This window comes from Thunnus thynnus, chromosome 2 (assembly GCF_963924715.1).
Source record: "Thunnus thynnus chromosome 2, fThuThy2.1, whole genome shotgun sequence".
Taxonomy (NCBI): domain Eukaryota; kingdom Metazoa; phylum Chordata; class Actinopteri; order Scombriformes; family Scombridae; genus Thunnus; species Thunnus thynnus.
Genome location: NC_089518.1, coordinates 4378999 through 4405478, shown reverse-complemented (window position 1 = coordinate 4405478; position 26480 = coordinate 4378999). Strand labels below are relative to the sequence as shown.

The 26480-nt window shown below is 38.6% G+C and overlaps 1 protein-coding gene and 1 long non-coding RNA gene across 2 annotated transcripts in view; both read left to right on the top strand.

The window, feature by feature from the left end:
- The window catches only part of arid3c (AT rich interactive domain 3C (BRIGHT-like)), a 135682-nt gene that overhangs the window by 83671 nt on the left and 25531 nt on the right, over positions 1–26480 (top strand). Inside the window, exon 3 of the mRNA XM_067600116.1 lies at positions 13523–13595. Within this exon, the coding sequence (XP_067456217.1) occupies positions 13523–13595 (73 nt within the window). The remainder of the gene's footprint in view (positions 1–13522; positions 13596–26480) is intronic.
- LOC137190576 (uncharacterized) lies at positions 4049–7753 on the top strand. The gene is made up of 2 exons (XR_010930243.1): positions 4049–4460; positions 7110–7753. It is a non-coding gene; the product is annotated as an uncharacterized lncRNA (long non-coding RNA).

The following is a 26480-nucleotide window of genomic DNA, read 5'->3' as shown; positions in this document are numbered from 1 at the left end:
ATCACCCACTGGTTTCTGAAGAGCGGTTTCAAAGCTCAAAATGGGCGGCTCCGGCCATCGCCATCTTGGAAGTGCCTGACTCTGCCTAACTCCTGGCTAATCCAAAATTGGCAAAGAGGTGGAGCTTAGGCGGGCTGAATGAATCCTGGTTGCTGAAACAAACCACTTAGTGGCTAGTGACCTGTCACTCAAAGCAGTGATGTCCTTAATTATGCGTAACTTTATGACTTAATCAAATTTAGATGGGTGAGTTGTAAAAAAATTCATCCCCTGTACAATTGTCATGAAAGGGGAAATTAGCTATAGAGACCAAAACCGTTTTTGGTACCAGGCTGTAAACATGTTTATTTCTGCTGTAAAGTTGTTTGCAGGAGTTATGCAACCCTTCAGTGAGTGATTTAGGATCTTTTTTTTAAATTAATTAATAAAAACATTGTTTAATAGTAATTATGGCCTTCACATGTTTGTTTAGCCCCATCAGTAATGTAATAAACTGCACTGAAATAAATTTTTTGTTTGTTTGTTTTTTCTCGCAGAAGGAAATTTGACAGTCATGTGACAGCACAGGCCTGATAACAGGCCTTCTGCACCTACAGGGCTCCACCAATATTGGCTCACTGAAATAAATGGGTGGTAACAGCCTCCTGAACCTGCTAGTAGGTTTAGTAGGCCCCTACTAGCCCATATATTTGGGACAGATGTGTGATGATAACACCTATTCAGTAGGCTGATAACAGTCAAATTGGGTGCTCACTGATTTATTATTGCAGTATTGTTTTTGTGTTCTCTGTTTTTGCTTTTAAATGACCTTTCATCATCTGCTGGTTTCTGTGCCCTGTTGCACATCTCTTCCCTTTACTCTACAGTATCAGGTAATAGTGAGTGAGTGAGTGAGTCTGTGTATGTGTGTGTGTGTGTGTGTGTGTGTTTGTTTGTTTGTTTGTCTGTATGCCTTCTCATCGGCCCATGGTAAAATGACACTTAGAGCTGCCAATATGTGGTCAGCCTGTTGCCACTTAATCCTATAGAGGCACAGAATGCCTCTTCATATTAGCTTCCACATCTGTTAGTGCTGTGTGTGTTAGAGAGAAAAAGAGAGAGAGCGAGAGAGAGAGAGGTCCTAGGAGAGTGTTGTTACTACTGGCGTTTAGCCAACTGGAAGGTTGCCAGCATGACAAGGCAGCAGCAAGAGCTTTGTTGTCTGATTAACTCTTACACACTCTTACAGACTCTCACACACTCAATGTAGTCATTTACACATATGCATTAATTAATTAATAGTATGTATTTTCTCAGTTATAGAAGTTCAATCTTGCCAAAGAAAACATGATTGGATATTATAAAAATAGACATTCATACATAAGTATGTTGACTTTTTTGAGATGTCAGTATGTTATGACGTGACTCAAGCACAGTGTATGATACTGAATTTCATAAATATTACTTCATGCCTTGTAATTTTAACTTAGTGAGCCAGAATTCTGAGATATTCCATGATTAACAAAATCACAATGATGACATTGATTCTCAGAATTATGACTTTAATTAAATCAAAAATAGAATTATTAGTTGTCATTTTCTCTGTTGTGTTTCTGACAAAGTAATTGCTGAAGATGTGTTTGTTGTCCCCAGAGGTTTATACTCTGGGAGCTGTTTTATTAAAACCAAGCGGGTAGCACCCTGTCTGAAAAGTGAAGCCAATGCAGAAGTGCCTTAAACCTGCATTATCTCTAATGACCAGCAGGGGGCGACTCCACTGGCTGCAAAGAGAGGTTAGATTGTATGAAAGTCTTTGAGAAAATGAACCTACTTCTCGCTTTATTTATTACATCAGTAAACACTTTCCCAATGAGTTTATGGTCTCAATCGCTAGTATCAAGTCTTCTTCAATGCATCATGATTTTCATTTTGTAAATTATGGCCCTATTTAGAGTAAAATAGACAATAACGCATCATATGCTTTAGGGTGTGATTACGTTGTGATTGAAAAGTCACTACCATGGTGACAACGTTGATTACGTAACATAACCGTGGCGTAAGTTAATTGTAACATTTTGGTCGCCTAAAAAAGTCTTATTCAGCATTCCACTGTGATAAAATACACTCTAAAAAGACAGATGTTCAGTTTTTCCGGTGAGTATTTTTTGTTTTAATGGTTTTAGGCTTGTTTTTCTTTAGTGGTAATTGGCTTTAGCGTTAGCATTATGACTGTTAACCATATATTGTAAATGCAACGTGCTAACCAGGCTAACAGCTGACACTATGGTAAGCTTCACCCTCTCGTCCAAATATGGTCACTTCTGGCTCCAAAAATCAAACATGGCGACGGGCAAATCCATGATGGAGATGGTGAAATCGCCAAAGTTGAGGCTTCAAAACAGCAGTCCACAAACCAGTGGATGACATCACAGTGACTACATCCATATTTTTTACAGTCTATGATTAAAACACACTTGCTGTTACCACCAGTAACCACAGGTGTCGCCAAATCAGCTAGGACTGAAATCTGTTTGATTATAACTTTAAAATCACGAGTTAGTGTCTTCTACGTATGACTTAGTATCTCTAGTATCTCATGAGTTTGATTTACTAATTCACATATGACTTTTTCAACAAGTCATAATTCATCATCTATGTATTTATTTTTCAGATGGTAATTTGTTCACACTTTGCACAAAACCTCATATTGGTGCTACCTTATGTTTGCACCTCGCACTTCCCCTTATTAACATCCAAAATGGAATTTCAATTTTATCAGTCCACTTTTTCCAAATCACTTAATTTTGCTTTCTGTTTTGGACACTTTTGTGAAAATGCTAAGAAGCAAAAATGAAAAAAAGCCTTGATATAACAGATCCAATTTTTACAGAGTGTAATCTCACAGACTGTGAGTTACAGGTGTAGTTCTGGTGAAAGGAGAATGGCCAGAAGGCTTTTCCAAGTTCAATGTCAGCAGGCTTCCCTAAGCTGACCTGGTGACTGGCAGCCTGATAGCAGCCTGAGAGCCTCCAGGTTTAGCTGAACCCAGTGTCCTTCAGCTTGCCTCAGCCTGTCTGTCTGTTCATTTACTTCAAACACACAGAGGGGAAAACAAAAACAAATAGGGTATCAAGACATGTTCAAACACACAGGAATGCTGCCCGGTGACTCTTTTCTCCCACACAGCTCATTTCTCTTTGCTTCTGAGCTGGATGCAGGAAACCTAAACAAATGACGTTGTGCAAGAAAACTGTGTGTATGAATGATTATAACAAATTATAACAGAACAGAATGCATTTTATTGAGAAAAGTTCACTGCTTATTACATAGATGTTAAATCTTTGTAGGCAGTCTATGAATATTACCATGTGAAAAGTGGTCAAGGGTCTGGTTTGGGCATCATGTTAAGCTGGCTGGTAAAGGAACAACCTGACATTTTTGTAAATCCTCTTATTTCCATCCCTGTGCATCCAGTGGAGATGTGTTTAGCCTGCAGAACTATTCACATATCTAAAGGCTTTGCTACTGTAATTTTAATGTAGACCTACATTCTGATACTGTTGTTGGTGATATGACTCCAAACCCATTTAGTAAATTATTTGTCTGAACAGTTAAAAGACATTTAACTTCTTCACCAGATTGTAGTGTAGATTAATACCGCTCTGCCTACATACACCTCAGTGCTGCATTCACTACCCTTGATCATGACATTCTTACTGACAGACTAGAGCATTGAGTGGGCATTGTAGGAAGACCTCTGTGCAGGTTTTTGTCAGTTTGAAAAAAAAAAGCCTTTTAGGTTTATGATTAAACTTAGAAAGTGTAGCTGAAAGTAATGAAAGATGGATTTAAGCAATCCACTTCACATAAAGCTCCAACACACCCAACATGATTTTATTCTCAAATACTACAATAGAAAATGTACTATTATCTGTGTCAATAAAAAAACAAACAAAAAAAAAACATTAGGTAGTTAGTTTGATATCCTTTATATTCCTGTCAGGTAATTTTAAATTCTTCAAAGTACTCTCTGGATTTTGATTAATTTGCTATTTGGGAATCATTACATTGTACATAACAGCCTAAAGTCATAATCACAATGTAAAAATGTATCTAGTATATGCATTAGAATGGTGTTAATTCAGATAAGCAATACCATTAGATGTAAATTCTAATAGCTGTCGCGATTTACATAAACTAGTTAACTTTACTCAGTTATCAACAATATGTTCTTACTAGTTTTTATGTAACAGTGAATTGCAAGGTGAAGAAAACAATTTACTTATTGTTTTGAGTGAAACTTAAAACAATCAAGTAGCAACAAAGGCTGGGGTGTGAGCATGTACAGTAGCCAACTTTCAGTTCTTATGCATGCTCAGGTAGTAGATTGGTGCCAACTCAGTGTAGGAAGATGAGGAAAGAATGAGAGACCGCTTGGATTTTGACCATTTCGTGAAGTCTCATTTTGTCTTAACAATAAGGTAAGTTTTCAAGCAAGCAATAACTGTGTGAATTTGTGTTTCTGACTGCTTCCAATGTTAGCTAGTGTTAGCTAACGTTTGCTAAACGTTAGCTAGCTAACGCTAGCTGACTTAGCTAACAAGCACTGCACAATATTTGACCGGCAGAACTTATTCAGGCACGTTTTGGTGGTAAAGACTCATTTTCCCACCATCATCCTGGGATCGCATGAAAACCTATTTTAACTGTTCCAAAATTAAAGTGGAAAGTCTGATTTCTTTGTTTTCCCGAGTTGGCACAGCAAACGCATTTTGGTTGCAGGTTGGAAATTTACGCCACGGAATTTGCGCAAAGCACCCAGCTCACAAAACTCAGATCAAACTGGTCAAACTGGGCAGTGCTGATCAAATATGAATCAAAATTCTGTTACTGCATTGCCTATTTTTTGCCTCAAATGTTTTCGGAAACATATTGTAGTGTACTGTTTAGCTGTAATATGAGAAAGTTTGTGAAAGGGGCACCATGTTGAAAACGGATGACCCAAAACCAAGCACTGCCAAACTTGCAGTACATCACCCACACCGTCACTACCAGCCGGAGTGTTTAGTAGTCTGGTGTGTCCAGATGTGTCTGTGTCTCTCCACTGTTAGGGCGTTTACATTGAGGTGGGTCCCTGCTACTTCTCTGTATCCAGTGACTCTAGTGCCACTGTAACAGTCGTTCCAACACACCAACACACTGCCATAGTTAAATTTACATGGACCCGAGGAGTCATTGGCTCCATACAACGTTAATTCAACTCCAGTGGTGAAAGTCTGCAGAAAGCTGCAGTTACATTGCGCTACTATGATGAGCTGTCAGCTATGTTAAGCGGCCTGTGATCAATAATGAATGAGAAATCACCTCAATCTGTATCTTATGGTAGACAAGGAAAAAAAGAAAAATATCCCTGCTTCATTTCAAGGAGGCTTTCTGTACATCCCAAACATTTTTTTTTCAGGGATGTTGGCAGTCTTAGCTAGCTTCTTTGACCTAACTGCTAAGAAAGCATGACAACAGCATGACAAAAGCCAGCTCGCTGGGAATTACTTGCTATCCAAATCTTTTATCCTCCCATGGGTTTCCTTATTCATGTTGTAACCTGATTCAAACATAATAGACTGACCCCACCACTTTACACAATTCAAAATGGACCTAATACCTGCTCATGCTCATTGGCAGAGCTCCAGGTGCCGTTGATAGAGTGAACTATTGTTTCCTCTATGATTTTTTAACATTGTGGTGCCTTGGTCACTTTTTTGGTCTAATTTCAAGTTGCAATTCTACAGTCAAAAATGCATTTTTTAAACATAGTATAGTCATCACTTGACTATACCTTTTTAGGTCTCGTTAAACTAAATTAAAATGTGTGATTTCACATTCTCTCTTGCAGTAATTGTTATTACTTTGCTATGTTGGCACACTACTGCTACATACAGAGGAAATGCTGTTTTTGAATTGTTTTTATGATTGAGGCCTCAAATAGATGTTTCTATAAATGCATTTACGTTCATATCAAAACAAGTATGTTCCTGTAATATCTGTAAAGCATGCATATATCAAGGAATATCTCTCTAATCTACGAACCACAACACTATAAGTGGAACTTTCTTTTATCTAAAAAATTCTTTGTCCTTTTCAGAAGAATTGCTCACGGCAACTGCCTGAGGGCTCTTCACTGAACAGCTGCTTCGTCAATGCAGGCCTCAGTACACTGGAGGTGAGATGCCAGTAGCCTATATTTTAGAGGATATTTCAGCTTAAGGAGTTGTAACCGACAGTAGAGCAGTTCTTGACAAAGTGTTCACCATGCTATACTTGAATTAGAATCAGTTTGAGACTATCCCCGCTTAAAATCTCCACTTAAAATCATTTCTTGCAGATGCAGTGGACCAGTAAGCAGCGTATCTTTTCTGTAGACAAAAGAGGACAGTTGTTAAAACACTATCGCCTAAAACATGGGGGCTTCACTCGGCAACAGCCAATACCATGTCTTCATAAGGATTGCTTGGGCACTTTTAAATCTTTTAATACACTGAAAGTGCGTTTCTCTGTTTGGCAGACTCAATTAGACATTGAGCAAGCTAGTAAACCCACAGTTGCATCTCACTGCCAGTTATGCGAATACATAGAGTTTGTTGTTGTATCTGCAGGTGCTTAACTTCTCTCTGTAGGTTGTCTCGTCATTGTAATACTCAACTCGCAAAACACCTGGAACATTTCAGTTACTTTGTTGTTGTAAAGTTGGGTTAACCCACCGCATTCATCATTTTTAAATTTGATGAACTGTGATGAATTGAAATGGATTGACCCAAGAAATATACAGTATGTATACGTACAATTTACAACCCCTATAGAACTTATGTTGCTACCTATAATGTTTTTCAGTATTTTAAACTAGTGTTGGCTATTTATAGTACTCTATCAAAAGAGTTGGAGTCCATTGCTGCTGATAACACTAAAGCTGTGGTTTGTATCTAGGAAATTACTTCTCCAATCAGTAACTGTTGGCTGCACTGTCAAACAAACATCGTGGTGACACTTGTTTCATATACATTTTTACAAACATGTGTATGCTTTAACTTTTGAATGTTGCATGATCTTGAACTTTATTTGTTATCCACTTCTAGAAACCAGATGTGACAGCAATGTGCACTCCGAGGCCTCCCTGTTCTACTTGGTGATGACTCCAGTAACTTCTACAACACCTGCTTCTTAAGTTCTCATGGTTACAACTTAAAGGAGCACACAGAGTTGTGGGGAAATTTGCTTTGTATTTGCTGGTATCTTGCTGACAGTCAGCTAAAAAACATTAATGCCGAATATATTCCTTTGAGTTCATTACAAAGATGGTCATGGGCTGCATGCTAACTGTGACAAGTGCTAGACCTATGATAAGTAAAGATAAATGAGTTTAAGATGTAGACGCATTTGGGGCAATGTGTTAACAGACCTGAAACTAAAGTGTGCTTTGTGACTTTTTGAGATGTAATGATATAAACCAAAGCCAACTTGTGTGGACCAACTCTGTTTTCAGCCCTTTGTGCCTCTTCTCCAAAGTTTGTTACCAAAAACTGCACCACACTCAGTCTCCTCCTACTGCTACCTCCACTGCTGAAAAAAGCAAAATCTGACTAGAGGAATCCATTTTTGCTTTGTTCCGAAATGGTTGAGTAATTAAAACTGTATTGTTGGTGTGAATCACAATTGCAAAGGAGCAATGTCAGTTTTAGAAGAAAGAAAAATTAATAAAAGCATATAATTGAACTTTGAACTGTGTCACTACCTTGATTTATTATGTTGAACTGTAAATGGGATTATTTTAGGAGAATGGAACCTGTTTTTCATGAATGTATAATGGATGTTTGAAGCACTTAAGTTACATGAGTAACACTTACTTGGTCTTTTTAAGGCAATCGGTTTGCTTGGTTTTAACAAGTAAATCAGACTGATGTTCAAGTAACTACAACTGAGAAATTCTAAGTTGCACGAAATGTCACATTAGTCAGCCCAAATGAAATAGATGTGATGATTGGAATACACTCACAGTGTATTTCACTCGAAATGATTGAGTTGTTTGAAATAGTAATTCTGAGTAGTCTATACTAAGTCAAGACTACATCGAAAGTAAATTATCAATTACTCCATTTTTTTTTAGTTACTTAAAACTCAAGTGTAAAGGCTAGGGATGACAGTTTCGATAACTAACGGGTTAATTTTGAAGAAAAGTTGTGATGTAGCTTTCTTTTCTGAGAGCTGCCCAGCAGTCAGTGACCAGAATTAGCTTGACTTTTAGCTCATCCTTCTTCTCCTCAAAGTGTTTTCAATGTGTTTAGTCACAGTAGCTCTCGATGGCATAACATACTAGGGCTCGAAGTACGCTGGTTATAAGAAGACCACCACCCCCCCTCCCCTTTTACAACAGCTGTTTATGGAAACATAATGTTTCTTTTTGAATATAACTTACATCATAGTATAGTTACATACTCACACGCTCTCCTGCCAGATTTTTGGAAGCAGTAAAAAAGAATTTTTCAAAATAAAAAACCCTGTGCAGACTCCTGGTTGTATATCAACAATAAATGCAATTAAAACAGATGAATAAAGAAACCATTTAACTACGTAGCCTATTTAACCATAGAAGAAGCGCAAAAATCAAGGAAAATGAGCAAGTTAACAAAATTGGGCAGTTTAGTTGCACTGCTTCTGCAATAATTACAGTAGCCTTAAGGGACTTTATCAGCTTTGACTAGGCTGCTGTAATTACTGTAGTAGGAGTGCAACTGACTTTAAACAGCGGGAGGCTTCCCCACAGTGAAGACGCTCCGCTTCTGACACGCTCCCGGTAGAATAGGGCGCTGTGCAGAGGATGGAGCAAAACCGCATCGGAGCCGGAACGCGGCGCACACGCGGCCGGTGGAATCCCGGGGTAACACACTCACTATAAACAGACTTTAAGACACACACTAGCCTAGCAACATTAAGACTATAAACAACCCATAATGCAACACTCTGTGCAGAAGTCGGTTTTACACTACTACTTTATCCATTCAAAAAGTATATCTGATGTTGTAAAAACGTAATTGTCTCGCCGCAGAGTGTGTATGCAAATTAACCTATAGACCAACATGCGTAACTGGTCAAAAATATTCTCGGCAGTTAACAGATCAACGGTTAACCGTTAACATCCCTAGTAAAGGCTTGTTTATGCTCCCTTTACATATGAAAATAAATACGTCCATTTCAAATGATGTAACCGTCACTGCCCACATACGTCCATGCGTCCTTTATGTTAGCATGGATGTTAAGCAATACATCCACTAGAGGGCAGTTCAGAGAGTCAGAGTTTCTGACAACAACAAACATGCTTACAGTGGAGGAGGTCATTATAATGTACCTGTTAAGAAAGAGGCAAAAGCGGAGGCAGTGTTGTAAACGGCGGTGGTCTGTAAGGCCATTAAACACATTGCGACATGTGGATGGAGAATTCTTTTCCCTAAGATTACGGATGAGAGAAATTTACAATCAATATCTTTGTTGTCGTTTTGCTGGTCTCACTTGAACTATTGGCTACACTGTCCCCAATATTTTCAGTGGTACTGCTCCGTTTCATCTGTATCTGTAAGCTCTCAGAAAATGTGCGCCAATACAGATGATGTGAACAGAAAGCTCCGTCTGTATTTAATGTTGAGCATAAATGAGCCTTAAATGTACTGCACCAAATAAGCATTTGTTAGTGCAACATACAATACCTATTCCACTTAGTTTTCTTAAGGCAATCAGTTTGCTTCCTTTTTTTAAGTAAGGTTAACTAATTAGAATTCACAGATACCTGTTAATGAATGAATGCAGGTAGTTTTATTTCCATATCATCTTTATGAATACAACTTTGAAGCCAACTGTTGAAGTCTTTGGAGAATCAAATGTTTCAATCATGAAAACAAATATAAAATCATTTTACTACATGTACTTCTTTGTGTGTATATGTTAGCATGTGCTATAAGCACATGTGCATCATCGTCTCTGGATATATGCTTTGCTCTCCATGGGCTTCACAATTGATCCTGCGGCATTGTCATCTGCTGTGCATTTGTGCACTTAATATTTTTGCAATCACTTGCTGTTCCTTTACCTTTCGATATTCCCTTCCTCATGGACCGCCTGCAGTGCAGTACTCACAATGCATTTACAACCTCCCCACCCCCAACACAAACACACACATACACACCACCTCCCACCTCCAGAACCCTCCCCTTAACGAACCCCCAACCCCCCTGTGGCTTTCTCCTGAGTGCTGACCTGCACTGGTCCTTTAATATTGGTGACAGCTAATACACTTCTAAATGATCAGTTATTATCTCTGGGGCCTCGTCCACAGGGCCCCACTGGTTCCAAAGGTCATTCCTCTGTCTTCCAGTATTGATTAAGTGAGCCTGTTAACATGACTCTGGGCCTTACTGAAAGTGAACATTTCCACTAACATATTTCCACCAGCATCTGGCTGGAGAGGCCCATTTAAAAGCCTCTTTGACTCCGTCACTGCCCCTGTGAATAGGGCAGGATGAGGAGCATAATGGATATGCCAATAAGGAAACTTGTCTGTGACCCGAGGTATATTTTAGTAGCAAGAGACAGACATAAGAAGATATCCTGCTGAGGATATCTTAACATTTACCTCTGTTTTTTTTCAGATCAACAACATATGACTGTGAGATGGCTAAGAGAGAGAAAACACATTCAAAATATAGAACACAAATGGAGTAAATGGACCTTCACCACTTTGACAAGAAGTATTTTGCATTTATTGTTGATAACAATTTATAATTATTATAATAATTGTATAATAATAATAATAAAATAATAATTTATAAGAAATTCCATCAATTAAAGTGCAATGCATATGTGGTAAAGGAAGAAGAAAATCTCATTCTCACACACACACACACACACACACACACACACACACACACACACACACACACACATATACATACATACATACATACATATATATATATATTTAAATATATCAAGAAGGGCTAAGTCAAGGGCAGCTAGACTACAGATTTCTCCTCTACCCATCCACCTTATTTTCAGAAGCATGGCTTACTGATTTTAACATTAGAGATATAAGTTGCTGCTTTCTGACTTTAACAAATTTAACAAATAGATACTCATAATATAGATTTATGTACTATAGTTATAATCTTTAATAGATGATTGCACCATCACAGGAGGGAGACATACTGTATTACAATAGTACTGATACATCATCATCAAAACAGCAGTAATAGTCACTGTGATGAGACGTATGCTTCTTGTTTAAACCATATGTACAAATGTTTTAAGCACAAATCCGGGATTCATCGATATGTTCTTACCTGAATTTGTTCTTACTCTGGGAACAAATGTAGAACTGTCTTAGACCATGTATACGCACAAATCATAAACGTCTCACAGCCTTAAAAAATGATACAGTCAATATTTATTCAGTGTAAACAGAATATTATAACCACAATTATTAAAAAATTATTGGGCCAAATATATAACATTTGTGAAATTGCTAATAATACACTATTTACTAGTTATAAAATTAATAGTTAAGACATTGTCATCCATAAATCATCATCATAAATGTAATGAAATTATTAATATATTAATTGTTCCCACTTTTAGATGACAATAACTTATATATCAGAGTTTCCATACTGGAATGTGACAGATTTGGCTGTGATATATGCAGCTGGTTAACCAGCAGCCTGACGCTCTGCTTTCACTACATCACAGCCTGTTACGGTCAGAGACCAAACACAATGTATACCTGGTGAAGCAGTAGAGATTTATTTAGATCAATTCCACAGATCTACACATTTACCAACTTTTTATTTGGTATGGATGTACTGCGTGGTAGTGGTGCAACAGGTATGCAGGCCGTATACAGGATCCAAAGTCAAGCTCCAAACAGTTGTGCTAATGACATGTTTACCAGCCAAATCTGCCTTTTCTGGCTTCTACCTCTGAAAATATTGTTTGTATTTCACTAGCATTTAAGTTTCTCTACATTTTTACCATCATGGCCCTCTTTGCAATGAGTGACAACTCTCTCTACTGCTGCACTGCTCCTATAGACAAATGGGGGCATAGTAGTACGCTAATTACCGATAGCGGGAACGCACCTGTCAGTGTAGAATGATTCTGATTCACTAACATATGCACAGTGGTAAGAACAAAACTGGTTGGTGCGCACATGTCATGAATCCAATGGTAATTTTGCATGCGCACTTATTTTGTGCGCAATGTAAGAGCATTTTTTCACACATAATAGTGAATGAGGTCCAGTGTGTATTTGAATTTTAACGTCCTGTTTCCATCACTCCAATACTTTATAACTGAAGATATACACCTTGGGTTTGCCTTACTAATTACTGTACTAGCACTGTCTGATATTAAAAATTAATGTAATTATAAAATTCTTTATTTTCTTTACAATGTCACTTTTTGGGAGTTTGCATATTTATTTTTGATATAAACTTGTTATCATAATTTGTGAGTGCTTTAAAAATGAATCGTTAGGTATCAGCGTGTCACCATATTGTGGGGTTTGTTTCAGGGCTTGAGACACAGTGTACAGTGTAAATCAATCCAGTTTGACCACTATGCAAACAATCCCACTCTTGTGAAGTTTTTGTGTTTTGTTTTGATGCTGGACGAAAGCCACCAGTGCAAACACAATTGCAGAGCAGTTTGTTGGGTCTTATTTTTTTGAGGTTGCATTTGGTTTCCATACAGACCTGTTTGCAGTGAGGACGTACAGGTGGAGCAGATGAGGTTGTGTTTATGCAGATCAGGTAGCATCAGTGCAATTTGGTGTTGATTTTGGCTATTATAATGTTCAGTTATTGTGTCAGAGAGGATATACAGGATTATACAACTGCTCTTTTTTAAATCTGTGTTTTTGATGATGTTGCATTGATTTCATGACTTTTGTTGTGTGTTTTTGTCCCTCCATGTATATATAAAAAGGGGTGGACAAAATATTAAAAACACCTTGCCCGGGGCTTTGCATTTATTTGCATTAATGGATCACACTACATTGTGTGTTTCTTCTCTCAGACTATGTGGTGTGCATCTGCATGAAGGGGTTAAACATGAAAAACTGATGTGACGGTCATTTGTTAAGAGCTGACAAAGACATACCTTGCTAAGGCTCCTAGATGTGAAAAAGCTATTCATGGCCAAAATGCATTTTCCTGATATAGTTGTGGCACGAGTGTGGCACAGTGTGTCTTTGTATTGAACGTGCATGCCCAACCTCTTTGTGCTGCCGATCACCAGCTGCTGTATGATACACTCATTGTGCTCAAGGTTAACTCAGAGATTGTTTTGAAGCAACTCATTGTCCTCGTTTGTGTCGGCCACAATCTAAACCGACCTTGCTGTTCAGGAGACACAGAGGGCTTTCTACCAACATGCTGCTGTTTATTTTCTTGGTGAAAAATTTTACTAAATTATTAATTGATTTCTTTCCTTCTCTTTTTTCTAGTTGTATGAATTGGATGATGATGAGAAGCGCAAAGAGTTTCTTGATGACCTTTTCAGTTTCATGCAGAAACGGGGTAAGTGATTCCTCTTTAGTGCAAGAGTGTGTGTTCTTCACCTACAAAACCTTGGAAAAGCAAATTCTGCCTTTGAATTTTAAACATATGATATACATTTTACCACATGACATGCCCCATGATTCCAAAGTTTTATGTAATTTTTTTATATGTATATTATATTTGTGGTGTTTGACTCTGTGGGAGTTTGGGTATCACCATCACCAGCTCAGCTCACAGTGTCCAATCACTTGATTTGACTCATGTATCAAGGCCCAGGGGAAGGTTAAGTCCAATTGTCGCTTTTTTCTGTTAATTACTGGAAGAAATGTGACCTCTCTAGGCCTCCAGAAATGATTCAGATTAAAAAAAGGGAAAAACTGTGATCAGCTGTGGTTGAACTGCTCACAACAGGTAGACAAAGGGTTTCAAGCAGAAAGAACTTTGTTTTAAGGTGTCACAAGCTAAAAAGGTTGCAAACCACTGGCTTAAAACATTATGTTATTTAGCAATAATCATGACTGTAGCTTTGCTTTCACCTGCTGTGAAAGGGAAGCAGGGCTCAGATGACACACATTCATCCTTGACTTCCACAAAGAAAGTGGAGTCTTCATGACCCCATAGCTTAGCAATAAAGCTGGTGAGTGACTTTTTAGCAAATAAGAATAAAAGACTGAAGTAACAAACCAAATGAGCACATCTCAATGCTTGTCTGTATACATTATCTTCTAAATATCAATACATTCCAAACAATAGTTTGACAAAAAATATTAATGCCTTAGACAAGACCTCTATTGTATTTTTCCTCGCACTATAGTGAGCTATAAATAAAACAGCTTCAATCTCTGTGATTTTTCTGGATTAAGAATAAATAGATTTACAGCACAGATGTGGCTGTGATCAGCCCTGCAAGTCTCAGGTTTTTGGCTGGACCACAACAGCACTATAACCACAGATGTCAGTGACTGACTGACTGACTGATTGACAGACTGACTGATTGAGTTTGGTTAGCTGCCCAAGTGTTGGGGCTTCCCCATTGGGCATTGCTCTTTCATGAACAGTTGTCAATGAACAGTTTTCTATTACGTCCTCAGGAGGGCATTTACAGCGTTTCCACTCATTGACTGCAGCTCATTCCAAATTTACCCCACACTAAAAGTACCCTGCATTTGAGCCAGCACTTGGACTCCCATGCCATGATGGCACGAATGTCGGAGGAGCGTGTGGAGTTGTTGTGGCTGACCCAGCACGTGAGGTCTGCAGCCTCGGTGCTGGCAGGGAGCGTCATGTCGGGACAGAGCCAACAAACTCTCCTACTCTGCGAGCTTGCAGAGTAGGAGAGAAAGCAGCTCTCCATGCGCCAAGAGGAATGAGGGAAAGCACACAGTTAAAGCACTGCAGATAACAATCATTCTGACAAAACACTCAATGCAGAGTGAGTCTTAGAAAAAACATACATCCCAAAATATGTGTGGAAAGTACTGTTCTTGCACCTGCATTTATACCCTTTTTTTTTGTTTTTTGACTCAAACGTAGCTTCAGCATGTCATGTGATATGCTACTTCAGTACACTTAACAACAAATATTACTGGGACCACTACAGAAAATTGCAGATGATCATTTAATATCCAGGAATTCACATTATAGACACTACCACTGACTATCGCTGGAACAAATTGGCCACAATTTCGCACATTGACCATACACGGTCCAGCCATATACTAGGTTTTAACCCAGTCTTGTTTATTTAACAGTAGCAGATGTAGCAGGGGGCAACGGCCTGGCCTTCACAGACCTCCTGAAAATGTAATCCATCCTCTGCTTTTATTGGCTACTAACAGTCTGATGGTGTATTTTCCCAAAGTGAGGATTCTGCTGGCAGCAGCTGATTTTATTGGGGAAATAGATCTGTGTTTAGAGCCTTGCATAATATGAGGAAGTTAACCACCCAGCAGAGAATAAAAGGCCCTGCCAGTTACAATGACTGTCTATTTTAGGCGCGCCATGTTTTTGTTATTTTGAATTCCTTCTTCTGTACATGTTTTACACACCAGCAGATACATTTGTCTTATGTCCTCACCTTGTCTTGTGTCCCCAACTTACTAAACAATGACTTTTATATAAATAAAATAAAGTTTATTTTCCATTTTATTACCTTATCTGAAGTATTAGCATCAAATTGTCTTAGATTTTGTATCATTTGAAATCAGGTTTATTATTTCTTTGTTTACCTACAGCAGATTCTGCCATCTGATTTCCTGTGCAATGTAAGAAAACAATTTTCCTGTTTAATGAAGCTTAGTACACAACAGAAGAAATTAAATTTAATGTATTTTATTTGCAGAGAACTGAGCAACATTAAATGAAATGAGAATTTAATTTAGCAGAAATCCAGATATACTGTATATCTTCAGTGTGTGGAGAATCCATCATAAACTGCACATGCATTAGATTAGACTGAAATGTGAAGATGAAACCCAAGTGAACCAATTGTATTAAAAACCGTTTGTCATGTCATAGACCACACGTATTTCACACAGTCAACCAAACTTCATTTTGTGACTTTAAAGAGGTAGTCATGGTATGACTTACTCACTAGAAATCATATCCATGCATGGGTAATATGGAATTCCTGATATTGATGGCAATACTGTTTTTTCTGAATGAACATTCCTGATAGCTGACCAACTTAGCAAGAAACAGCTCATTGTCTTTTATTTGTCATTTAATTAGGGCCTGAGCCCAAAGGGCGAAGACCCTATTGTTTTTCGTGTGTTTGTTTCTTTCTTACTACGCCACTTTAACTCTAAATTTGACCCCCTAAACATGCTCAAAAACTCACCAAATTTGGTATGCACATCAGGTCTGGTGAAACATTTGATAAAATGTAAAAATTAACCCCCAAAGTGCCAAAATGTGCTCGAGAGTGCCACCTATGTATCGAAAACGGCTGCCATGGCCCGTAGGAATGTCGTAGAGAGATCGAACCAAAACTCAATTATTCGTCTCATCAAGACCTACAAATCATTCACAGATACCCCTGACCTAAATCCAACAGGATAAACGCTATCTCGTCCTAGGGCGTTAATGGTACCGGCTTCAAACTTTAATACATGACTTATCACACTGTGTTGAGCAAAAGTTATTAAAAACTTTGTAATAACTCGAACGGTTTAGATTTAGTAAGCCCTGAAAGTTGGAGTGCGACATTACACCTTACAATGTAAACCAATGGGGAGGCAATCTCTGGGCATGGACTTTGTGCCAAACTGGGGCATCTGGTGTCTAAACTATAAGTCTGACAACTTTCAAACCTGTATCAATGGATAAAAAATGTGATTTTTATTTAGGATTTGGCCAAAGTTATGGGATTTATGAGGATATTTCTCAAGAAGAGTACACTGATATCCTTCTCTGCAGCTGAGAGGGAGATAGAGAATGGGAGGGGGGGGATGGGTAAAGTAAACATCTACTGCCTGTGACAGAAGCCCTTAGACTGCACCACACTCCACTTACTTAGTGCTTCTACACATCTGACAGCAGTGTTCAATCCTTACTTCTTTTCAAAGAGTACATGTGCTCCTAAATGAAAGAAATTAGGAGCATACATACAACTTTAGGAGCACACTGAAAAATGTTCAAGTAACAGTTTCTTAAAGAAAACAATTCATTACATACATATTTACAATTTATCACAAACATATTTAAACTCTGTGTGTGTGTGTGTGTGTGTGTGTGTGTGTGTGTGTGTGTGCGTGTGTGTGTGTGTGTGTGTGTGTGTAAATCACAATTTGTTGTTTTTAGGGGTGCTTGATTATGGCAAAAATCATAATCACGATCATTTTTGTTCAATATTGAGATCATGATTATTCAACATGACTGTAATTTTTGCCAATTGTTGATGTTGATATATGCACATATTTTTTTGCCACTTGGCTGAGGAGACTATTACACATGTAATCATATATTGTATTAATGATCAAGAAAGACTATAGCCTACATGAGGGAAAAACTCAGGAGGACTGGAGTTTCGGATCACAGCACTAAAACTGTAATGGACCCGCCAAGAGGGTGGAGCAGCAGGTTTGTTTTGTAGTTTATTAAACAGACAGGAATAATGTGTAGGTTTTAATCATTGGTTCACTGTCCGAAGTGGAGGGTGGCAGTAATGCACCCACTATGCTGGTTACCAACCGTTGTTATACACCAAAAAGGGGAGAGTAAAATATTTTTCCTGACAGAGTGGTACATCCTGTCAGCCGCAGCAGCTGAATAACAAATCGGGGCTCGGTGCTCCGGTTGGATCTAAACAGAGAGCCGGGGTTAGCTGAGAGGCTAGCAGAGGCTAACTGGTTGTGCTTCTTTCGGTCATGCTGCAGTTAACGCTCCGCTGGCGTTACGAGCGTCATCACTTCCTGTATTCGTCGTTTCAATTTTAAATCCTTCTAGAATTCATATACTTTTATGGTTGCAATTTGTAGTTGCACAGTGTACGAGTATTTTTTTTCCACTTCGCACACATCTATTTTTAGCCAAGGACAAAGTTGGACATTAAGACGAACTACAAACACACCCTGCTCGCTTTGTGAAGCGACCAAGTAAGAGGCATAAGTCTAGGCAGGGGCAGAGTAGTTGTGTGTTCTTTTCATCATCAGTTGCTGTTGTTTAGCTTTTAAGCTTTATTGCTATTGTTCTTGTTGTGTGAGTTGACGGACCGCTGAGTCCATTTTTCTCTGCTTTACTCTGAGGAGTATTTTAAGTTTGCTGCCTGTTAGTTGTATTCACCACGCTAGACTATTTTGTGTTTGTCCCGCTCGGGACTACTGCTGTGTTTGTGCCGCCGTGAGTGAGAAAGTAAACTGCTTTGTCGATCTGAAACCAGACAACGTGCGTTACAGACTGCCGTCCGTACGTGCGCTCTCTGTGGACAAAAGAACCGCTTCTCTCCCTCTCACGATCGCTTTCCCTCCTCCCTCTCTTGCGACTAACACACACACTCACACGCGCGCACAGATACACGCACCGATATCTTTTTGCACATCTGATGGTCAGATAACATCGGACAATGCTTTGCGATGTCTTTCTTTATCCGCCATCAGACATGTGTGTTTTTCACGGAATTGGGTGAGGGCAAGACGCCGACCACCAGTCACCTTGTTTTTGTCTAGCCAAGACACCGCTGTACTTCTGCCATTCGGGTCTTGCGTGACGTGACTTACTCCCACAGTTAGGTCTGCATCGCAGACCGTCGACGTCATCACGTCAGGCCCAGTTGCCATCTTGTCTCGCACACACACACACACACACACACACACACATATACATACATACATACATGCATTCCCCTGCAAGTGTCCAACCCTGTGCAAAGCTGTTTGTGTTTTGTTTGGTAGAATTAGATTTTAGAATAGCTATGTATTGAATGAAGCATTTGTTAACTTTGTTAATTTTGCTAAGTTTAATAAACACTGTTATATCTTTAAAGAGAAGTTCTTTTGTCATTATTGTGTAACATATTATGAAAAGTGGCTGATTGAAGGAGTCAGAGCTTGAATTCAACCCTTCTTTGTTCACCCTTGAATGTTTATCTCTCAGATATTAACATTCTAGGTGAACTCCCATTTATGAGATTACCTTGTTCGGTTATTGGTCATGGTTTCCGGGTGGTGCTCCGTATTTGTTAGTTCATATTAATAATTCTATTAATTGTTATAATTAATTATTATTGATAATTGATAATTATAGCAAATAATCAACTGTGTTCCTCACAGATCCTACAGTTGGTGCCTGAATTCTTGATTAAGGTTAACAATATTTTGATTTCATAATTCATAATTGTCTGTGAACAGAGGGGTGGGCTCACGGAGAGACACTGGTTAGTATTGTGTGTCAAAAGACTCTCACACTGATCATCTCCAAATGTTTTCTTGGTTCCCAGAAGCTTAGGTGGCTGCGCCGCGGCCCGATGTACGCAAGGGCGCGAAGGCCCGTTCAACGCTGCTTGCAGCTTTAATTTATACTTACTTTGCAAAGACTGAATCGCTGAAAGAACAAAAAACTTAAGAACCAAATGAGGTTTTTTCACAGACTCACTTGTTAATCAAACAAAAGACAAAATCATACATAATGAAAAAAGCTAAATAAATGAAAACTATTTAAATCTTGTTGACAGTAATGTTTCAAAGCATCAATAATGAGCTGGGAAGAAATTTGATGATGTTGGGAAGTTATTGGGCAATAAAACAAAATCAGTGCATCTATAACAACAAGTCCTCCAAATTAAACATGCAAATACATGGTTTGACCATATCACTCCAGAACATCATATAGGAGTGATTTCTAATCTGGCGCCTTTATCAGCAGTAATCAGCCGGACAACATCATTTATCCGTGCTCTCCGAAACCGTTACACATCACTGTTAAAAAATAATGATGCTTTTTGATGTGACAATGCTGTGGTTAAAGGTTCTGTATGTAGGAATCAGAAATTCCTTCTCTTTAGTGACATCTGTGGCCATTAAATGAACTGCAGTCAACATCCTGCTGCTTGGGCTCACGTTCTCGCTCATTTGCTCGCAGCGTGAGACTATTACAAGTGATGTATTTTTTCTCACTTACACTTCTCATAATTACATGAAAAATTTAGTGTTTTGCACCATGTTTCAGCAAAGCATCTCTCACTCCCGGTCAGTCAGCCCCTCCCCCTGTTGTATGTACGTGCACTCGCACACTCACACACGCACTGTGGCCGCTGACTGTTGAGAGCCAATCCACACCACCCAACTTGCACAAATATGCGTTAATCAACCACCCAAACCTGACCCGACCCGCAAACCGCCAACTTTTTTTTTTTTTTGAGCTGTGGCCGGGGAGCAAGACGATGCAGTTTTGTTGTGAAAAGTGTGCTTATTATGGCCTTTGGACTACCAACAGGAAAATCAAAAGGAGTAAAGTATGTTCTGCTATTGCTCTGGTGCTTGTTTCCTGCTCTTTTGTTGAGGAAATAATGTTGTTTTAGCTGTGTGTGCTCAGGAGCGGGCGACTTGTCATTGCGGGGGTGTTTTGTTGTGAAATGTATTGTGGTTGACGCAGGCAGCTAGCTGTCTCATTAGCTGGAGAGCTAATATCTGCAGGTTGTTTCAAGTCAGATAGCACCATTTTTGTTGTGTTATTGTGTAGTTATTGACGTTAGCGGGAGAGAGGCAAGGCACAGGGGAGCGCGCAAAAACCTTCCTTCACATAGAAATCAGTCCACAGGCTGTTACAGACAATGTTGGGGAAGGTCTTATTTTTTACGTTACATTACTACCCGTTCACTCATTTGCAATAAAGAAACATTAATACATGTAAATTGCTTCACAATTCTACATATAGAACCTTTAAGGTCTGGTTAGATTTAGACATAAAAACCACTAGTTTTAGGGAAAGATCATGGTTAGGGTTAGGGTTAGGGTTAGGGCTTGGGTTAGGGTTAGGGTTAGGGTTAGGGTTAGTCCACTGTTGGGTTAATGCCTCCATCCACCCTCCATATGTCATCTTAACTGCACCACTGTTCTGGGTCACAATTACCACAGCCGCTAGATGGCAACTCCTAGAGAAAAAAATCTTTTTTGAGATCCCTTCAGTCTCAATTGTTGCTCCTAAAACCCCCTTAAGGCAAAAAATGAGACAATGAGAGACTGAATTTTTGAGACTTAGGTCAGACAAATGGATACTGAATTGAGATTACGATGGGAGAAAAGGAAGTAACAGATGAGATCTCATCATTTTATCTTTTTGAGTTCATTCATATCTTGCCTATTGCTCCTAAAAACCTATGAGCAGCACTATGGAGTTGTAAGTAAGATCTCAATTCTATGTCTTCTTGAGATCCCTTCAATCTGAAATGTTTCTCCTAAAACTCCCTTAGGAGAAAAAGGGAGACAAGGGTGAGAATGAAGGGTTGGAGCATTGGGGAGAAATAAGAACCAACACTGAGAATTTCAAGCCAACTGAGTCACACTTTTATTTTGCGTTTACATTAAACATGCAACTTTTACTTGCAACATCAGTGTTGACTTGATATTCAAAATAAAAACAAAACGATAGTGCAAATGTCAGTTCACTGTTACAGCAGCTGTTCTCAACCTTTGGGGTTCATGACAGCTAAAAAAAATTTATTCACGATACTCCCAACATGGTTGCATAAACTGAATTAACTTTGACACCAAAAATGACTTATTTTCCTTTTTCTGGGTGAGCTTGGTCCAGCCCTCAGAGTACATTTTAACTGACTTACTTTTTACTTTTATCTAAGCACATTTTTACACAAGTACTTTTACTTGAGTCTATGAGACCCTAATGAAAGCAACACAACAGTTAAAAAAATGTAACTGGACAGTCACTATCCTTTAATTATTCAGCACAAAGTTAAAAATAAAAAATAATCCAATAAAAATAAAAAATAACTATAGTTTCCAGCTGTACGTCCCTCATTTTGGTTGAAGGGAAATATAGTCTTTTGGTTTGGATCCAGTCATTCTGTAAATCAACATTTCAAATTTATGATGCTGGCAAACTAATATTTTCATATATCACAAACAAGATAAGAAAATATTGTACATGGTTAATTATGCCAGTGCAGAAAGAAAGTTTACTAATTTAATTTGGTTCACGTTTTTTTTATTATTATCACACACTGATAATATTTATTACCTGACAAAACAGACTTTTTATATATTACTGAGGTCTTCTGCTAAATTTGGCATCATGTTTCACTCAGAAGCACTGTTATAGTTATAAAAATGTGTAAACTGTGTCATTATGGCAGACAGGCATCATCTGGGAAACATCAAGTTTATTCACTTTACATGGAGCTAAAATTAATATTGAATAATGTTAAATGTTTACAGAATGAGTTAGTGTCTGTTTATGAGAAATCATAAATGATCATTTATAAGAAGGAGATGTTCACCGGTAAACTTGGCTCCTTTAAATTTCACAATATGTTCATGGAGGTTTTCCTCCAACAGTAGGAAAAAGTTGAAGACTTTATGTGATGATTTTAAACTACATTTAACTGAAATGTTTACTGTAACATACGTTTTGAATGCAGTGACTTTTACTTTAATAAATCTGTTTCACAACATGACACTTAACATCACAAACTGAGCTGACTGACAGACAATAATCCTCATGTAGCATAATGCTAACAACATATAAATACGATGGGAAATCCCACTGAAAAATGGAAAAGCTAGCAGAGTAACAACAGATGTAACAAGAGCATTACAAAACAAACAAACATGACAAGGGAGCTTTGAATTAAGACATGACGAACATAATGTGCGGTGCTAAGCTACAAGAAAGCTAGCTCACTGCAGTTAGTTTCTACTGCAGTTGCTTCACTTCCGGTGGAGTTATCGAGAGGAAGTACAGACATAACCACTCTGCCATTGCAACCAAATTGTTGGAGGGTGTATTATCCTAAAATCCTGTTAGCAGGATTCAAGCACTCTGCTGCTACCTAGCATCTAGTACAGCCCCCTCCTTTACAACCACAGCAGCACCGAGGTAACACAGTGGTAAAGCAGACAAATTAAAGGAAACACATCTGTATATTTATCTTTTAGCAACTCAATGCTCCAGTACTTTAAAGATATTTACCCCTCACACACACACACACAAACGCACCCACACACACACCCCTTGATAGTGGGTGATCCTTGCATTCAAAGTGGCCTGGTTGAATTTCCTAACCTGGACCAATATCTAGCTAGAAAGTGGCATATTTTACTCGTCTGCTTTTGTGATGAAGCACAATGAAATAATATGGCCAATAAAATTACCTTTATCAGAAGTGAACCAGCTTGAATCAGTAGACACCCCTACCTGTAGTAGCTAGCTCACAATATAATAGGGAATTATTTGGCATTGTGCTCTTTTTTTCTGAGCCAGCCTTTCTCTGAGCTCGCTCTCTGTGCCAGATACTCCAGTCTGTTTGTAAGACAAAACTGATACATACTTCAGAAGAATCATGAGATCCTAGGAGTCATAGCAGAGTTTTCTTGGAGCTTTCTCTGATCCATGTTGGGGAGACTTAAATTACACTTGTTTAAGATAATTTAGAGATCTCTTCTTTTGATCAGAGTAAGACACAGATGAGTTATATGTGGTTGTTTCTCCTGAGATCACTATGAGAAAACTGAGATATATTTGAGAAGAATCATGAGATCCTAGGAGTCATAGCTCAGTTTTCTTCAAGCTCATGGTCCCATGCTCAAGAGACTTAAATTAGACTTAATTAAGATGATTTAGAGATCTCTTGTTTTGATCAGAGCAGGACATAAATGAGATTATATGTGGTTGTTTCTCCTGAGTTGCATTTGAGAAAAGTAGGAGAAAAAGCCTTTGGTCTCACCTTAGTCTTAAAAATAGCTCATTTGTGTCTAGGAGTAATGAAAGAAACGACTATGAGGTCTCTTCTTGGATTTTGCTTTCCTGTCACTCAAACTAAGTATAGGCTGTTTTGGGGCTGCTGACATTACAACCTATTGTGTCATTTTTCTTTGGAGGACAGTCTCATTAATAAATACATTAAAAATAAGTCCTAGCAAGTACACATAAATATATGAATTTAATATAGGCTATACAATCACACATACAGTTGCTATAAATATTCATGTTTCTTCTTCATATTCTTATATTATATACACTTTTGTGTACATACATATAAAAGAAAAAAAGACATTTCTGACACATACAGTGGATGGATGTTTTATGATGTTTTATATACAACACATTACTGTATATATGATGGTTGTGGAAATATCCCAAAAAGTGAGGTCCAGCTGTGAGCTGTGACAGTTGTAGGAAAGTGCATGTTGATGAAGTAATAATGTAGTTGGGTGGTCACTTTGGTTTAGAGACAGTATGGATTGTTGTTGGAGCGTGCAATTAGAGATTGATTTTGGACTTAGTGTAGGGAGACATTGTCAGTGTGAAGCAGATCAGCGGCAGCCTATCTCCACTGCTCACCTCTGACAACTGTGATCAGAGTGGACTGCTCCAAATATCCCAATCAATGTTTCTTGAAACATCACTGTCATTCTGCACTAACATATAAATGTCAGTTAGACCAGCTTTGCTAACCAGAGATCCCAGTGAAAAAGTGTCAAAAAAACAGGGCTCATTTAATATTGTTCATGTATTGATTGTTAAATCCTGGCCACAAGAATACAAGAGGTTTGGGCTCTTCTGTCTCTGAGACGCCTCATAAGGCAACAACAGCAAATTAAAACAGGAGCAGATCAGGAAATAGTCACAATTGGACCAAATAAAAGTCACAATGTCTTGATACACATTACAATTACATATATTTAAACAAAGACAATAATGTAAAATTAATTAATATAATAAGTAATTAAAGCTGCAAGCAGCGATGAATGGGTCCTCACACCTCGCACGTGTCGAGGGAGTGGCAGCCGTGTTATCACTATTGGAGGTCTGCTGACATGGCTCTGAATTGTCAGGTTTATCAGACACTCTGAATGATAAAATATTATTTCCTGTGTGCAGTATGTGGTGCTGGAGACGACATATTGGAAATTGTGTATATATTTGATGGACTATGTGTCTTTTAGGCTTCACTTCCTATAACCAGTAGACAATACTACATAAGTGAAATGTTAATCTAACAATGCATTAACCAGAAGGCAACTGACATGGATATACATTTTCATGAATATTGGACATTGCATGTAGGACATACAGACAGGTGACAAATTAAAGGAAAAACCACATAAAGTGTTAGGCCATCATGTGCCTCCAGAACAGTTTCAATGCATCAGCAATGTTTCTAGAAGTCTGTGGAACTCTACTGGAGGGATGAACACCATTCTCCCAAAAGATATTCCCTCATCTTATGTTTTGATGATGGTGGTGGAGAGTGCCGTCTAATGTGTCGGTTCAAAATCTCCCATAGGTGTTCAGTTGGGTTGAGATCTGGTGATTGTGAAGGCCATAGCATATGGTGCACATCATTTTCATACTCTTCAAACCATTCAGTGACCCGTCATGCCCATAGACTGTATAAAAATATGGACGTAGTTACCGTGACATCACCCATTGGTTTCTGAAGAGTGGTTTTGAAGCTCAAAGTGAGCGGCTCCGGCCGTTGCCATCTTGGTAGTTTGTGACTCTGCCTCACTTCCAGCCAATTAAAAATGGGCAAAGAGGCGGGTTGAATGGCTGAAACAAGCCACCTAGTGGCTGGCAGACCTGTCACTCAAAGCAGCCATGTTTTTCACTATGCATAACTTTACTGCTTAATAAAATTTAAACGAGTGAGTTATAAAAAAAATTCACCCCCCATACAGTTGTCATGACAGGGGAAATTAGCTATAGAGACCAAAACTGTTTTTTGTACCAGACTGTAAACATGTTTATTTCTGCTGTAAAGTTGGGCATTTTAACATGGGGGTCTATGAGGATTGACTCACTTTTGGAGCCTCGAGTGGCCATTCGAGGAACTGCAGCTTTTGGCACATCCACATTGGCTTCATTTTTCAGCCCCGGAGATTGCCGCTTGGTCATGCCCTATGAATTGGGGCATTGTCATACTGGAAGAGACCACTCCCATCAGGATAGAAATGTTTCATTGTAGTAAAAAGGTGATCACTCTGAACAACTTTGTATGGATTTGCAGTGACTCTTCCCTCTAAGGGGACAAGTGGACCCAAACCATGCCAGCAAAATGCCCCCCACAGCATAACAGAGCCACCAGATCCCCTCACTATAGGGGTCAAGCATTCAGACCTGTACCAGTTTTTCCTTTAATTTGTCACCTGTCTGTAACTAATGCTTCCTGTTTCACCGGCACGCCACGCCAAGGGTGTTCTATGAAATATAAAAAGCTTTGCAATGTAG